Source organism: Pecten maximus, chromosome 6 (assembly GCF_902652985.1).
Source record: "Pecten maximus chromosome 6, xPecMax1.1, whole genome shotgun sequence".
NCBI lineage: Eukaryota > Metazoa > Mollusca > Bivalvia > Pectinida > Pectinidae > Pecten > Pecten maximus.
In genome coordinates, this window is record NC_047020.1 from 35,090,938 (window position 1) to 35,107,758 (window position 16,821).

At 34.8% G+C, this 16,821-nt stretch overlaps 2 protein-coding genes across 2 annotated transcripts; both read left to right on the top strand.

The window, feature by feature from the left end:
• The first annotated feature begins 308 nt into the window (after positions 1 to 308).
• On the top strand, positions 309 to 6,743 carry LOC117329639 (eukaryotic translation initiation factor 5B-like). Its single transcript, XM_033887666.1, has 8 exons — positions 309 to 424; positions 1,410 to 1,945; positions 2,221 to 2,403; positions 3,063 to 3,340; positions 3,744 to 3,978; positions 4,119 to 4,538; positions 4,805 to 4,927; positions 5,348 to 6,743. Exons 2-8 carry the CDS (start codon positions 1,412 to 1,414, stop codon positions 5,702 to 5,704), a joined length of 2,130 nt encoding a protein of 709 aa, XP_033743557.1. The 5' UTR covers positions 309 to 424; positions 1,410 to 1,411; the 3' UTR covers positions 5,705 to 6,743.
• Positions 6,744 to 9,721: 2,978 nt separating this feature from the next.
• Positions 9,722 to 16,774, top strand: LOC117329642 (probable E3 ubiquitin-protein ligase bre1). The gene is made up of 8 exons (XM_033887668.1): positions 9,722 to 9,965; positions 10,420 to 10,623; positions 11,380 to 11,502; positions 12,263 to 12,519; positions 12,781 to 12,979; positions 13,216 to 13,323; positions 15,369 to 15,464; positions 16,052 to 16,774. The coding sequence occupies exons 2-8, from the start codon at positions 10,453 to 10,455 to the stop codon at positions 16,331 to 16,333; spliced, it is 1,236 nt and encodes a 411-aa protein (XP_033743559.1). The 5' UTR covers positions 9,722 to 9,965; positions 10,420 to 10,452; the 3' UTR covers positions 16,334 to 16,774.
• Positions 16,775 to 16,821: the final 47 nt, after the last annotated feature.

Genomic DNA, 16,821 nt, shown 5'->3' on the forward strand with positions numbered 1-16,821 from the left:
TCGAATTTATGTCCAATAATGTTATAACGAAGTCATTGAAAGGAGTTTCTTCAAACGTTTTGTCAACATGCTTAATTAATCTCTTCTCGCTTTGTCATATTCCAATCAATAATGAATTGATATGCTTCAGGAATAAATATCTTGTGGTTAGCTTGATCAGAATCCTGTCAGTGAATGCTGTCAACGATTATTTTTACTATTGTATAAAGCGTCCTCTCACGGTACACATATGTGTAGCTGACGACCCATGTGTTTACCATGTAAAAGGATGACCTACTTAATCGTCCAGCTGTGATATCGACCAACTGACGTAAAGTCCATGCACATTTACCTTCCGTGTTGGAAGTAATGGATTAGACAGGTCTGAAGTTTTCCTGATACAAGAAATATTTGCTGAGCATTGTGTTCCTGTCATAAACAACAGGTAAAAAGTTCATACAACATGTCTTTCTAATTACATATGGAGTAATCTGAGTCTTATTTCAGGTACAAAACAATCTGTACGTTTGGGCTATATTAGGGTATAGAGAATCGAAAGTCACTACAAAATCATAATTTTTTTACGAGATTTTTAAAGTTGTTTCATAACGCTATGATAATTATCACTTTTGTATCACACTATTAACAAAAAAATCATATCTAAGTTTAAAGTGCAATATTTAGAAAATTTCTACTTTCGTTTTACAAGATTAATTTATGCATACCATTGACGGCAAATGCACGATTTTATATCGGTTACCAGTCTGATCCTTAGTTTATTTGTTTAGTGCCCAAGATCTGTTTAACTCTGAACTGTATGCATGTTAAGACAAATTTCCATTTTATATAGCGTCCAGCTTTATCTGAAAGTCTTAAACTTATTTAACTCGGTTTAAATATCTGCATGGTAATACGATATGGCATTTAATCGAAGGATTTGATCTATATTATATGTGTCAACCCTTACCGTCTATAATCAAATATACGCAATATGGTCACATGAATCTGCTCTGCCCCCGCCTTGTTTTGTCTATTTTATATTCCACATGTCTGATCCGATTTAATTGTGTGTAAACTATTGTTGTTCTATCTCCAATTGTTTTTAATATTTTATTTTGGCTTTATTCTGCATCTAATGTCGCTATTGAGAATTACGTTATGACTCCAATGCATCATATCGACATGTTATTATATCATAAATATATGAATTAAATCAATTAGTTTATTAGGTCAAACTATCTAATTTGGTAATGTCACTTTTGTACTCACCCTGGTGGCCTTTGTATGCATTTGCAGCGATTCGGTAGATGCAGGTACGCCATGTGGCTTTAAGTGTTTTTATATTGAAATAACTTAATGGAATATCAATTCAAATATTGAAAGTATAATTGATGATTTATAAATTTTCTATTCCTCTCAATTTACCTCAGAAATGTGTAGCAAGAAGGGAAGTATGGATATCACAAAAAGTTCTCCACCTCCGCCTAAAACGAGTGTGTCACCAACTCCAAGCAAGAAAAAGCAAGATACATCTTCAGCTGGTGACCAAACAAGGATTCCTCCGTCGGATAAAGGCACTGTACCGCAATATGCATCAGCCAAAGCTGAACAACAACAAAAGGTCGGTGAAAATCATCCGCCAAGCCAATCAAACGCAAACGCCAAGAAGAATGTACCTCCATCAAATGATGAACAGGAGACAAAATCGCCAAAACAAGCAAGTGATGGCAAACCAGCTGGTATGGCAACATCTCCTGTGGCAGAAACACAGAAACCATCCACTCCTGAAAGTGAGAAAGGGCGTGACAGCCAACTCAAGCCGAAAGATTTAAAATTAATTAAAACTAGCACTGGTATTATGGATGCACTCGGCGTGGCAGGTGGTAAAGATGTTGAAAATGCCCGAAAGGAGTACCAGACAATTCTTCTGTATCAGAAAACGTTGGAAGCTCAAATGCCATCTGAGGTAATTCAAAGGGAAAAAAAAATCTCCCATTTTCAGATTTGATAAATAAATGTATTAACGTATGAATAAATGATCGTAAAATCGAAAGTTTTTTTTTACATTTGCATATCAGCTGAAAAAATACATTAACTGTTTTCTGAATACTGTAAACGTAACAAATTGTCTCAAGTTTCCGTTTTATGTTTCAAGTCCTGTTCAGCAAATCATAACTCGTGATGTAATGACAACAAATTTTATAACATACCAGTGAAACAATTCATTTAATCTTTTTACAGGAAATACAACAATGGCAGGAAAACATCGATAAGATGAGAAAAGAATGTCAGAATGTCAGACGAGGAGCTTCGAATGATCCCTTACATAAATATCTAACAGAATTACGTAAAAAACATCCAGAGAAAAGCTCAAAAGGATTGGAAGAATACGAATTAAGAAAAAAGTTGTTTGAAAGTTTTCATGTGAGTAACTATCACTTTTCCTATTATTTTTTTTCTGTGGTCGGGTGGCACACTGGTAACTTACTTGCCTTTCACCTAGGTGTCCGGGGTTCGGCTCTCCGATTGGACGTGAAAAGGTATGGGGTCACCTGCCCGACCACGTGGGTTTTCCATCGGTACTCCAGTTTCCACCAACCGTAAGATCCCTCGCGCGGTCCCATCCGGGCCAACAAGAGTGAATGATATAAGTAGTTGTCACCTAAATAAAGTTAAAATTTACATTCCTATTAATTTTTAAATTAACATTTGACTAATTGTTCACGAAACTGATTTCTTTAAAGATATTGGCATGTATAAACAAATATTGTTACATTTTGATATCAGGGACCTTTCTTATTTACATATTGACCATTATTATAAGTTTACATTGCTAGTTCGTCATATCGATACAGGCACGTTGTTGACATATGAACTTATCAAAATCAGTGTTGTTCTAAGATCTGGGTGTGACTGACCTCTTGATAGTGAACGTGTTTTAAAACCTACTGTTTGTACTTTATTTCCGTTATCAAGATTTACCAGAAAAAAAAAACTTTAAATCTGTGAATTATACATGTAGTTGTGCTTGATATGTACATCAATATATGTGTAACATGTGCTAGAAATAATCCGTGTTACAGAGTAAACAACCGGAAAAATACATGACGCGTGTTGATGTCCAACCTCAAACAGAGGAGAAGGGTCAAAAAGAGGATAAGAAAGAGGAGGAAGCAAAACAGGACGTCGTTCCACCCACTAACGGACCGGACCAGACAGATTCTGACGGGCAAAGGAAAGATAATGGTAATTTCATGATTATGATACCTGAAGGATATGAGATTATTCAAGGAAAGGACTTGGAAAAGATGAAATACGAACTCACAAATCAGAGAGAAAGCATAGAAGAGCTAACAAGCAGGTATTTATAACTTTTCAACACTCTATTTCTCATTTTGAAAACCGTTATTTGACCTGGAAGTTCAGAGGTTGTCGATCAAGCAAAATACACATACTTTCTCAGAACATCCTGTCTTATTGGGCATGAACATTTTCAAAGTCTGTATTTATAATTTTTCTTCGTATTTATCTCCTCTTGTTAATTTTGATTTAGAATTAGAGTTTATACGTCAATACCACCAGAACACCTTTAAAATGAGATGTACATATGGTTTGCAATATGTGTATGTTGTGGTAGACGGATGTGTGTACTTCAATGGATGACAAATTTAAATATGATCAATATATTAAGTAAAACAGACTAAAAGTGAGGAACTAACCTTGTGTTCAATATATAAATTCATCATCTGTGTTGATCTGACCAGACTGAGTGCTATTGCCAGTAACAAGCTGAAGGAGGGGAACCCTAACATTGCTGACTTGAGCGACAAAAACCGTCCGACGAAACTCGGCGAACACTTCGCCTCCTTGTATGACGATGAGTGGTCAGAGGCTTTGGAAGAACTGAGCAAAGACAAGAAGGAGGGGGAGGAGGAGGAGGAGGAGGACGACGACGAAGAAGATATAAAATCTATTGAAAAACTATTGGATGTGGTCAAGGTTTGTGTGACATTTTCACACTATAATTATTCAAATATAGCAAACCGATATATCTGCATTGGCCAGGTATAAACCAAGATGTTTTTGTTGGTTTGATTTCAATTCATTGTTTGATAGTTTACCTGTTTTTTCGTTTTTAGTATGCGTACAAGTTCTGTGGAGAAAAAGCCGATGAACAGTTACAGAAAATTGCCATGGGTATGAAGGACGCCGTATATCTTGCACCGCCAATTGTAGAGGAGGTCGTAACGAAAGACTCCAAATCAAAACCCCTAGCAAAATCAGAAAATACTGCAGATACTAAAATGGAATCTAAAAAGGAAGCTTTGGCTGGTTCCGGTACTGCAACAAATTCGACCCAAGGAGCAGCAAAGGGTCGAGCTGGGGCAGCCAGTCAATCTGGACAAACACATGGAGCAGGTGGTGGCCAAACTTCACGAAAACCCGGAGAAGTCATCGGTCAGCCTGGGAAAAAACCTGGAGGAGCTAAACCTGTCAACATATCCGGATCACCAAGTTCAACACCACCTGGTACTCCGCCTATCGGAACCAAGGAACAGGTATATAAATTATATATAAGTACTCCCTTTTCAAAGAACTTGCAAAGATTACATTATATTCGCATAGTTTTATATCAATTTCAAAAACAACGAAAGCTATTTACGGAATTTTAATGCCTTTATCATAATCTTATTAAGAGTGATGCTAGTTCATTGTTTTATATGAATCAGACGTGTTTAATGCTTGTTGCTGTGCCTGGTTTTAACGATTTTGAGTTAAAATTACTGTTTCGTTTTTATATGTTTTCCGTATTGTATTACACCAGAAGGAGGCACCGGAAGTAGTCAAGAAAAAGACTGAAATGTCAGAGACGTGGTCAGTGGCTTTACGATTTGCACGTACCTTTCGGAAGGAAACAGCAATGACCGCCGTCAAACAAATCAAACAAGTAAACAATTCATTTTAACTTATATAAATATATCAACAGATGAGATATGTGAATGTTTCCTGGGGTCATCGTATCACAGGTTAGGATTATCTTACAGAGAGATAGAATAAAATAGAACAAAGAAATAGTTATAGAAGTTATATTAAACAAATAATATATTCGTTTCTTTATAAACACATTTTTCGCTAATTGATGCCCATTGTAGGTGAGAAGTGCAGTACATTTAGATTTTGATTTTGATTTTCAAAAAAAAAAAAAAAAAAAAAAAAAAATGTATTAATTTTAGAAATATTGATAGACTTTCATAAAGAGCATAAACAGTTTACTGACATGGTATATTTGTTTCTTTAACTGCATATGGATATTACAGGATTTGTATATTACCGTTCTAATTGCTTTTATTGAATTGCGATGTTTCAGCTTTTCAAAGCATACTATATCAACACGGTGAAAAGGGACTCGGCAAAGCAACTTCCGGCCGCTATGGAGAAATATATTGACCACTGTGTGGAGTTGACATGGCTGATGGCTGTACAAGATCCCCCTATGGAGATTAAGTGGGTTAATCCCGGTGAGAGAAGTGATACTAACTATTTCAAGTTCTACCAGTCCAAGGGTAAGACGGTGAAGCAGTGCGTCTGGCCTGCCGTGTTCTTGAGTGCCAATGGTGGTATCGTCAGCAAGGGCTATATCATTGGAATGACTCCTCCCTCTTCGGACAAACAAAAAGCAAAGTCAATGACCCCTCCCTCTCCGGACAAACAAAAAGCAAAGTAGAAAACTTGTTATTTTCGTTTGACTTATTTGTGATGCTACGAATTAAATGCCTCCAATCAAATGATTAAACACATTCAGCGGATAAAATTTGCTGTAAATGTGATGTCCATCAACATGCATAAAATGTTATATATACACACACAATGGAGTGACGTTTGACGAAAAATAGTGCAAATCCATTCACTTTAAATGAAATGGTATCTGTTTTGTTGACTCATGCCTTGTTTTTGTTATATTTTGTTTTTAATTTTCAAATATGATTTGAATATAATGGTTTTTTTAGAGCAAAGCTTAGAGGGCTAAATTATTAGTACAAATGTAAAGTGATAATTTTGTTTCTGTGTATTTCAATAAATCAAATTCCTATCCAACTCTAGTGCAATGTACATTGTGATAAAATGCGGGGAGAACTCTCAAGTCATTTTTACTTGTTAACTAACACGTGCACGTGCACCTCATTTTAAGTCAGATTCATAAAACGAAAGCAAAATACGGGAAAACTATAGATGTATATGAAGAAACATGAGAAAGTAGCATGATGTTAAGACCTGGTGATCTGGAATGGTAAGCGTCTTTTGTTGATTTATCGACGACACCCGCCATGCAAAATGGTATTACGTCTGTAGCGGATGTAGATGTCAGACAAAAGACAACACCGCTGGTGAATTCTCAAATATTTTGAAGATGATTTTAATTATATTTCGTTTGTATTTAATGTAATTTGTCTAATAATTGTGAGTTGCTTGCATGTGATGCGAGAGTAGAGATTATATATTTTTCTATCAATGTCCTACCACTCCCGATGATCTTCTATGTCTGTTTCTTGTGCTTGTCTCAATATGAATATACATGTGTTTAAGGATGATATAATCACGCGATACCAAAGATATTTCTCGTACTGTTATTCTAAAAGACGACCTTACACGCGTTTTGGTCATTGCGACATTTTCTGTCATTTCTGCTCACCAGAAATCGCTTTTCGGAGTGAGGTTTGTTACCATTCACAGCAAAGACATATAATATAGTGTTTTAAAATTTAGTGTAACTTGGACCATTTTTCATTATTGTCAATCTCTATCAAGTTTCCATATGCATTTTCGAGATTATTTTCTTGGTATTTATCATTGTCGATTTTTAATTTTGAAACTTTGAATTCATTTTTGCCGAATAAATTATCTTAGTTTTGTGTTTAGGTCACCTGAGACAAAGTCTCAAGTGACCTATTCTAATCGCCTTTTGTCCGTCGTCGTGCGTCGTGCATCCGTAAACAATTTACATTTTTGACTTCTTCTCCAAAACCCCTAAACCAAATCCAATGAAATTTATCAGGAAACTTCTATGGCTAAAGGTCAACCAAACAAATTGATTAAAACTTCCAAAATCTTCTTCTCTACTCTCAGATATGGTGGAATCAAACACTCTTCATAGGGTTTATTTCTATTGGAATTCATTCTAATTTGGTAAACATTATCAGCATGGGATGACAATTTGATGGCATGCACATGTTGGCCCTGACTGACCCCCGGGGCTGATGGGAGGGGCTAAAAAGGGCCAAATTGACTGAAACTTCCTAAATCTTCTTCTCTTCTCTCAGATATGGTGGCATCAAACACTCTTCATAGATGGAAGGGTCTTATAGTGCTTTACCAAAATTGTGAATTTGCTGACCCTGGGGTCTCAAGTTTGCCCCTTGGGAGGGGGTAAACTTTACTATAGTTTATATACGGAAATCACATTTTTGACTATAATTTGTTTGATTTCTATTGGAATTCATTCAAACTTGGTTTACATTATCAGCTTGTAACGGCAGTTTGATGGTATATACATGTTGGCCCTAACTGACCCCCAGTGGCTGATGGGCGGGGCTAAAAAGGGTCAAATTGACTGAAATTTCAAAAATCTTCTTCTCAAGACCCAATAAGGTGGAATCAAATACTCTTTATAGATGGAAGGGTCTTAAGGTGCTTTTCTAAAATTATGAATTTCATGACCCTGGGGTCACACATTTGCCCCTGGGGAGGGGGTAAATTGTTTTATAGTTTCTGTTGGTAAATCATATTTTTGACTCTGATTTGTTTTATTTCTATTTGAATTCATTCTAATTTGGTAAACATTATCAGCATGGGATGACAATTTGATGGCATGCACATGTTGGCCCTGACTGACCCCAAGGGGCTGATGGGCGGGACTAAAAAGGGTCATATTGACTGAAATTTCAAACATCTTCTCAAGACCCAAATAAGGTAGAATCAAATACTCTTCATAGGTGGAAGGGTCTTATGTTGCTTTACTAAATTTATAAATTTCATGACACTGGGCTCACAAGTTTGCCCCTGTGGAGGGGGTAAATTTGACTATAGTTTATATATGGAGATCACATTTTTGACTATGATTTGTTTGATTTCTTTTGGAATTCATTCTAACTTTGTTAACATTATCAGCATTGGATTACAGCTTAATGGTATACACAAGTTGGCCCTGACTGACCCCTAAGGGTTGATTGGCGGGGCCAAAAAGGGTCAATTAAATTAACTGAAATATTTCAAATCTCAGGTGACCGTTAAGGCCCATGGGCCTCTTGTTTTGTTTTGTTGCTGCTTTGCTACCTTAACAGATTGGTTTTATTAGTTGATTTTGCATATATTTCTTTTCAAAATACAACAAAAATTCTTGTGATATATATATATGTACATATATTTTACATTTTCATAACCAGAGGATTGTATAAATGGATAAACTATTTAATAAATAACTGTTCTGTTGATTTCATTAAAACATTATTTTAGGAATAATAATAATAATAATAATAAAAACTTTAGCGATGTTTCGTTTGTTTTGTTTTTGTTTACAAACTAGTGATACCCCTCGGAGTTTCTGTACACAATGCACACTATTTATTTAAGGTCATGATATAAAACTATTTTGGATTTGTGTAATATAACGACATGCTATACAATTTACACACACTGGAATTTCCATTAAGTACTTGTGCCTGCTGCAGCTTTCTTGACAAACTCGTCTCAAATATTCCATGTCGGTAGTAGTTGCGAAATTCACAAGATGAAATACTATACATGCATTTCAATTCTACGGCTAAAAAGGAAAATAGGTACGTTGTGAGTTCAAGCAAATTATGTCAAATGATTCATTTTCCCATCTTGAAACATGTTATACACTTGTAATGAAGATATACGTGGATGACAGGCAGGCCATCTAATTGGGATTTTTTACGTAGAAGTAACAATTACAAAGCTGATGTAAACATCTAAATCAAATATCATTGCTGTATATATGTACCACTCAACATCAGTATGTCGACATATATCCTATTTTCCACCATTACGATACATGTTGTATCAACATAAATCAAATGATTGTCTTTGAATTGGCAACTGTTCATTTTACGCTCATTGTACTCAGCGTACAAGTTAAGTGAGAGATATATGAAAATTGAAGTCCAATTTGATAAAAAGAGCTTGCGACAGGTAGTTTCTCGGGTGTAGATAAGACGTAAACAAGTTTTACTAGCAATTTTGATTAAGTTTCAAATACTTGAGAAATATTAAGCTTTATTCGCAATCTATATTCAGTTTAGAATATTTGACAAATATTAAGCAGACTAATTCAAATTAATTGCCAATTTCTGTAACAAGACCTTGTGTTAAAGAAATCGTCTGATTAAAAAAAAAAAAAAAAAAAAAAATTTGTAAAGAAGACATTTCTGTAAATCAGGTAGGAGCCATATAACAACATATTCTATATATATCTGATCCGCGGAAATTAAGAAAATGTGTTGTATATTGGAAAGGACCTATCTAGCATTGATGAAAAATCACAGTAATGGCGGTAGAACGATCAATGTTAAAGAGAATAAGAATGAACAGCGATTGAAAAACACGTACAAAATAATATCCACACAGCAGTATTGTTAGTGAATATATATTTGTTAATTGTTACATTGGAATGGATATATGATAAAATGATTCGTTTTTGTTTTGTAAATGTAATATCCTCTTTATACATATTTCACTCTAGGTCAATCTCCCAATGCACATATGTAAGCGGTAACAAACAGATCGAACGATTACAATCATCGAAAATTCCCGGTACGTAATCGGTAAAACGCTTCTGGGAAACAACCTTCAGACATAAGCAGACGTGCTCATGTGTTAGTGCACACAAACAGTTGTGTATACACATATTGTCGAGTGACACAAATTGGACACATACAAACGTGCAGAATAGCGCTACCACTTAGAAGGTAAGCAAACCGTCAGTGCACCAACAATATGCTCGATATACATTGATGGTGATATGAAGTAAAACTCCAATAAATGTTTAGGTGAACTGTAAGTCATATTGTATTATCATTTGTTGTAGTGTTACACCAGGAAGTTAAATGCAGAAGGTATATGATAAGATGAATTGGGGCTATCAAGGGATATTCGTCTAACAAATACAACATAAATACTATGGAAATTAATTTTAAGATATATCAATACAAATATCTTATAATGATGCATTTTCACTATATTTAAACTAAAATAAATTATGGATGGTACGCGGAAAACGGGGGTTGTGTAAAATCATTTTAAGTGCTACAAATGATCCAATTAAAAATTCAACACTCAAAAATGTCATTTAGTTGAATAGTAAACATTTTACTATGGGTTACCATTTTCCGTTTGATGTGGTCATATTTTATTTTTGTATAGCTGGATATAAAACGGAACTAGTATTGCCTTCCTATGGATCATATCGGAAGAGGACAGATTACAAATTTAACTGATTTTCTTCATCGATTGTCTGATTGCGTCAAAAACGGACGTAGCAATAACACCATCAACAAGACGCAATGTCAAGCAATAAAGGAAAATCTGAACAGAATGGTAACAAAAACAGGTGCAGACACAAACGAAGTAAGTACATATGTAAGTCTAATACGAGTAATATCCCTTTCATGACTGAGCAATAACGATAAAAAGGATGGTTACGGACGAACTGCAAACGACGGACGAACCAACGACAGGCGGACCATGGATCACGGACGAAAAGTGATTTGAATAGCCCCCCCCCCCCCCCCCCCCCTTCTGTTGATGGTGAACTAAAACGTTCTCACTGCTAAATTTAAATTCCAGTTTTAATTAGTCTCTGTTGTTAACATCTAATTTGTCACACAGAAACAGAAAATTGATTGATGGATAGAATAATCTCAAAATTTGACTAGTCACTACATTACAGCTGTGTTTAGAACATAATATATATCCAAATACACCATATTTGCATTCACAATGTAGTATGTGGATATAAAATCCGTCAGTTACATGTATTTGTAACGTAATCGAATACATTTTTACCTGCAATCCGAAATGATCAGATGGTACACGAAATGCATGCTTATAATGTACTCAATATACAATGTATCTGTATAATTTACTATTTTAAAGTAACGAATGTGAAAATAGAGTTTAAAATAACTATCTCAATGATACACGGGCTGCATTTGTATTTCAGTCAGCGTTTATATAAAATACTAAAATACATAAACAGATTTAAGATCCTATCTATATTATTCACAAACTTGTTGTGTTTATATCAGTGTTTTTTTTTGTTTTTTTTTTGTTTTTTTGTTTTTTTTTAGGTTTTTTTTTAATATTTTGTGTTTGACATTGAAGGTGTCCACTATTAGATTAGTTTTAAATCATGCTGAGAATGGAAGATTGGAAAACCTGACAACCGAAAATATAGAGAAAGCACTGGATGAAAATAGATGTCTCATGTCTTACTCTACACACGGGGTAGGTTATGAAGTCATACACATTGATAATAGAAGCATCGTATGGTTTTGTATTATTTGTTTGCACCTATGTCTGGAATCCACATATCGATTTTCAATAAATCATCCGAACTCTTATTATTCCCATAAGCGTCTCATCGCACGATAACAAGTTTACTTATTTTCTATAGTAACACATATCTAAACATTTGAATAACTGCATATCTGCACTTATCATTTTCAAAATAGCATTTATGTTATCAACAGAGGAAATTTATAAAAGTGTCGTCTTTTAAGCCGATTACTTAACGATAGAGATCAAATAACCAAAGTCATATATATTTTCCATCAGTCGAGAAAACATTGTAGAAATCCTGCAGCATGCCCATTTGAGAATTTGTCAATGGCTTACAGTAATTTTTCATTTTCTATAGTGAAGACACTTATATAAAGTCATAACAATAACGGCAGCAGAGCACGGATAAGGTTGCTCAAAACAAGCGTAATTCTACTAACCGAGCGAGTTTATCTAAAACATACTATTAAGTTACTGTATAACAATGTATTTGGTATTTAAGTGTAATCTGGATGTCTTGAAATATAACATAATAGCAGAAGAAAAAAATATATATGATGATGATAATAATCCAGCAAATCATTATAAGCTTACCTCTACTAAGTAAGTGAAAATCATGTTTTTGAATGTGTATAAAAATAAGAAATGAGTAATTATCAATTTAAATAACTTTTGTTCAATAGTATACCTCGTGTTCTTCCTATAGAAGCATGAAAGAGACAACCGTAAACAACAAAGTATTACGACAGGTCAACAACATGTTGTCCCTACCATGACAAATGAACAAGAACATCAACAAAGGCAACAACAGTACAACCACCAACGACAAGAACAACAACAGGAAATGATGAAAAGGGACCGCCATGAGGACCACATGATGGGAAGGTCTGTAAACAGGGGAAAACCAGACCATTACATGGAGAAGGAAGAAATGGCAAGGGAGATATACGAATTAAAAATGAGGTAAAAGCATTATGAATCATTTCGGGAAGTTAATAAATGTAAGTGAAAAACAATCAAACAATATAAGGACCGTAGTGCTAGGTAATACTTTCTTTGACAGATAATATTGCCCGTACAGTATGATTTTTTTGCTATTTTGCTGAATTAACCACCTTCAATTAAAAGAAAAAAGTATTCTTGTTCCTTAAATATATATATTAAAATTCGTAAATACTATTGTTGTTCGTCCACTCAATACAATTCCAATGTCTTGCTATATAGGCTCAGCAGTATGGCTGGCGACAAGCTTAAGGATGGAAACCCCTCTTTGGCAGACCTAAACGACCCAAACAGACCAACTAGTATTGCCGAACAATATCGCGAACTGTACGATAACGGTTGGACGAACGCGCTAGAGGAACTAACAAAAGACAAAATTACAGACAAACAGGCGATTTTGGAGCTTGGGAACATCCTCCAGGTAGATTGGAACAAAATGATCAACTCCCGAATTGTTTAGTTTTTTTGTTGTTTTTTTTTTAAATTATTTTTCTTTTAATATTAACAAATGTGTTACTCTAAAGGCACATGTTTTCTTCAGTAAGCCTATATGTGAGATGAGAAATAATTATTAAGATATTGTTATAAGTACTTGTATTCTATTTTATTTGTATGATCGGTGTATTTTCTGTAATGGATTTTTTTTTTTCTCATCAGCAATCATATGAAATGACAAGGCGTCTTTCTAATGAATCAACAAATGCCATGACAGATGTGATCAAAGCAAGTTTATCTAATATTGGTAACCAACACCAAATTACACGGGTAAATATCTTGGCTATTTTCGTGAACATTGTTATAAACATATTTTACCTCTAGGCACGGTCACTGATTAAGGCCATACAAAGATTTTTCTCTATGTAAGTAACCTAGGGTCCTATCTTAATATCCCTAGGTCATACCTTAGTAATTTAAGGTCCTATTTTTGTAACAAAGGACCCTTATATGGATTCAGATATATCAGGGACCTAACTTAGTATCTAAGACCCTAATATACAGGTAGCTATATGAGGGCCCTAACTTAGTATAAAATACCATAATGTACAGGTAGCTATCTGAGAGTCCTAACTTAGTATTTTAAGACGCTTATGTATAGGTAGCTATTCGAGGGCCCTAACTTAGTATTTTAAGACGCTTATGTATAGGTAGCTATCCGAGGGCCCTAACTTAGTATTTTAATACCCTAATGTATAGGTAGCTATTCGAGGGACCTAACTTGGTATCTAAGACCATAATGTACAGGTAGCTATCTGAGAGCCCTAACTTAGTATTTTAATACCCTAATGTTTAGGTAGCTATTCGAGGGACCTAACTTAGTATCTAAGACCCTAATATACAGGTAGCTATCTGAGGGCCCTAACTTAGTATAAAATACCATAATGTACAGGTAGCTATCTGAGGGCCCTAACTTAGTATTTTAAGACGCGTATGTATAGGTAGCTATTCGAGGGACCTAGCTTGGTATCTAAGACCCTTATGTATAGGTAGCTATTCGAGGGACCTAACTTGGTATCTAAGACCCTAATATTCAGGCAGCTAGCTGAGGGCCCTAACTTAGTATAAAATAATATAATGTACAGGTAGCTATCTTTAAGTCCCTAACTTAGTATCCAAGACCCTAATATATACTGGCAGCTATCTGATGGCGCTTATTTAGTATCTAAAACTCTAACATACATGCAGCTATTTTAGAACCTCAACGTTCTATATGGGATCCTTATATAAATGTAGATGCGGATAGCTGATGACCCCATAGATATCTAGAACACTGACATACGTGTAGCTATCTTAGTCTGATCCGTCTTAGTACCTAGGTCTCTTACATACATGCACTATCTGAGTGTCCCAAACTTGATATTCAAGACCTTTATGAACATGCGGCTATGTTGGGGCCGTGCTTAATACCTAAGACCCTAATTAAGCTATCCTAGGAAACTGTCTGAGAAACTGAATGCTTCAACAGAGCTATCCTAGGTCCATAGGGAAGCCATGTTGGGATCCTTGATTCCTCGAAGAAAAGTATATTAGGGGCAAAGGTTACTAAATATTGGCATTAAGATAGATGTTCTAGTATCCTAGGTTACTAAGATAAGACAGCTAACATTAACAGTCTATGGGTAATGAGTAATAAGGTACGGATAATCATAAATATATAGACGCTCCAAGTATAATATGACTTTTCTGCGCAAAGCTACACATACCAAACATTTAACTGCATGAGCATTAAACTGAAATGATACCGGATTATTAAAACTTACTTAAGGTATAAGTTAGTTTATCTTGCTATAGGTCGGAATCTGGTGTATAAAAATACATTTGGTTATTTGCACTTAACCATGAGCGGATTTCAAAGAAAAATTGTACGCTTTAATAATGTATGTAAAAGCTAAATTTTAACGTTTTATAATATCATTTTGTAGCATTTGATAAATACAGGAAATATAATTCCGTCCGACAACTTGTTTTAACTTCCGCTATACTTGGAATACGACACATAAGTTCAAATTTAACTGTTTATTATCTCTATTTTCTAGAGTAAACATTTTTTCAATTTGAGGTTATTTTTAGTATATAAATATAATATCCTTCTTTGTTGACACCAACCTCACTCATATCCTAATGCTACTTGTCATCAATATCTTATGAATGATATCACTTTCTTTTTGTATTGATCAGTGTAAATTTAAGTCACTGCAGTGTTACTACGGTTTACATATAATATATTCATACTGTATCAGTATGCCCAAATACTGATACAGTATTTAACATTTTTATTTGACTGTCTGTCTGTGACGAAACGTGTCTTGTAGACTAGCGGAAGTGGAAAAGAGACCACCAGGTCAATTACTGGACATGTCATGGCGATTAAAAGGGAAAATGTGGAAATGTCCATACCATCTGTTCAGGTAATTTGATAAAGACATACGTGAATATATCCAATAAGTAAAACATAAGAAAGTTTGAAGAACACGGAGTCCGTACAAAGCATTACCTATGGCAAGGAAAGTTGTCGTCTATTTACAAAGAAATATTAATCCAGAATTTGATTAAATTATCATTTTATCTTTCAAAAGATAAAAAAAATATATATCGTGTCTGTCTGTCTGTCTGTCTGTCTGTCTGTCTGTCAAATGCAAATAATCAATAGTTTAAAATATTTATTTTAGAAGAACACGTTCAGAAGAAAAAAAAGAAACAATGTATATTGATTTATTGGCACTTTTAATATCAACATAAGTATGGATGATGACAGTGACCTTGACCCTGACCCAAAAAACTTGGAATTTATTTTGTATTTACATGTACTCATACTGTAGTTACATACCACTTTTCACAAACATACCTTGAAGCATGGCTGAGAAAAGTGCGGAAAAAAATGAATAAACGGATTGACAGACGGACAGACAGATGGACGATGAGGAAATATATCGTTCTCTCGTTTTCACCGGTAGGGGACAAATAATATACAAAATATGACATCTATCTATTGCAGAACCACTGCATGGAGCAGCTTCATGTAAACCGACGCCAGAGGTTTCCTACATACGTAGACGGCTACGCAAAGCAATGTGCCCGTCTAACCTGGTTGATGAACATACAAGATCCTCCTTTGGTTCTAAAGTGGGCCAAAGAGGGAGAGCGATTCGATTCGCAGTACTTCAATGAGTTTACGAGATCGGGTACTATAGTGGAATTCACTTCATGGCCAGCCCTTTTGATCCATGAAAATGGCGCAATACTTGCAAAAGGCACTGTGCAACCGAGAAAAAAGTAACAATATACTAGCAGCCAGGATTTAAGACAGAAATGATGTTATGACGCACTTTTTTATGTAAAGCTATTTTTTTTTTTATTTTTGGTACATATAACTTATTTTTTTAACTAATGCCTACGGTACACATGTTTTCACAATGTGTACATTCGAAGCCTTACCTAATTATTCTGCGACTCAATTATATGACAAAACATTAATTCGTCCATAACGGCGGTTGAGACGGTTTATATTGTCCGAATTTGTGTCAGTGCTTGCTTTGTCCGCCAACAACATTTGTCTATAATATATATATATATATACGTATATATGCGCCGGCTAGCAGGTTGAAGTACAATATCATGGTTATCAAGTGGTAGTGTACTAGATTTACCGCACACTGCCATTAACTAGACATGTTTTGTTTTTAATTTTTGCTTTGCCAAATAAATATACGAAAACATACACGATGTTATCATTTCTAAGAAAGCCACATGCCTATCAAGAAAAAA

Excerpts from the sequence above, each read along its gene's own strand:
- LOC117329639 (XM_033887666.1), top strand. The coding sequence starts at position 1,412 with ATGTGTAGCAAGAAGGGAAGTATGGATATCACAAAAAGTTCTCCACCT. Across the intron at positions 4,539-4,804 it reads CTATCGGAACCAAGGAACAG|AAGGAGGCACCGGAAGTAGT; the intron begins GTATATAAATTA and ends GTATTACACCAG. Across the intron at positions 4,928-5,347 it reads CCGTCAAACAAATCAAACAA|CTTTTCAAAGCATACTATAT; the intron begins GTAAACAATTCA and ends GCGATGTTTCAG.
- LOC117329642 (XM_033887668.1), top strand. The coding sequence starts at position 10,453 with ATGGATCATATCGGAAGAGGACAGATTACAAATTTAACTGATTTTCTT. Across the intron at positions 10,624-11,379 it reads CAGGTGCAGACACAAACGAA|GTGTCCACTATTAGATTAGT; the intron begins GTAAGTACATAT and ends TTGACATTGAAG. Across the intron at positions 13,324-15,368 it reads ACCAACACCAAATTACACGG|ACTAGCGGAAGTGGAAAAGA; the intron begins GTAAATATCTTG and ends CGTGTCTTGTAG.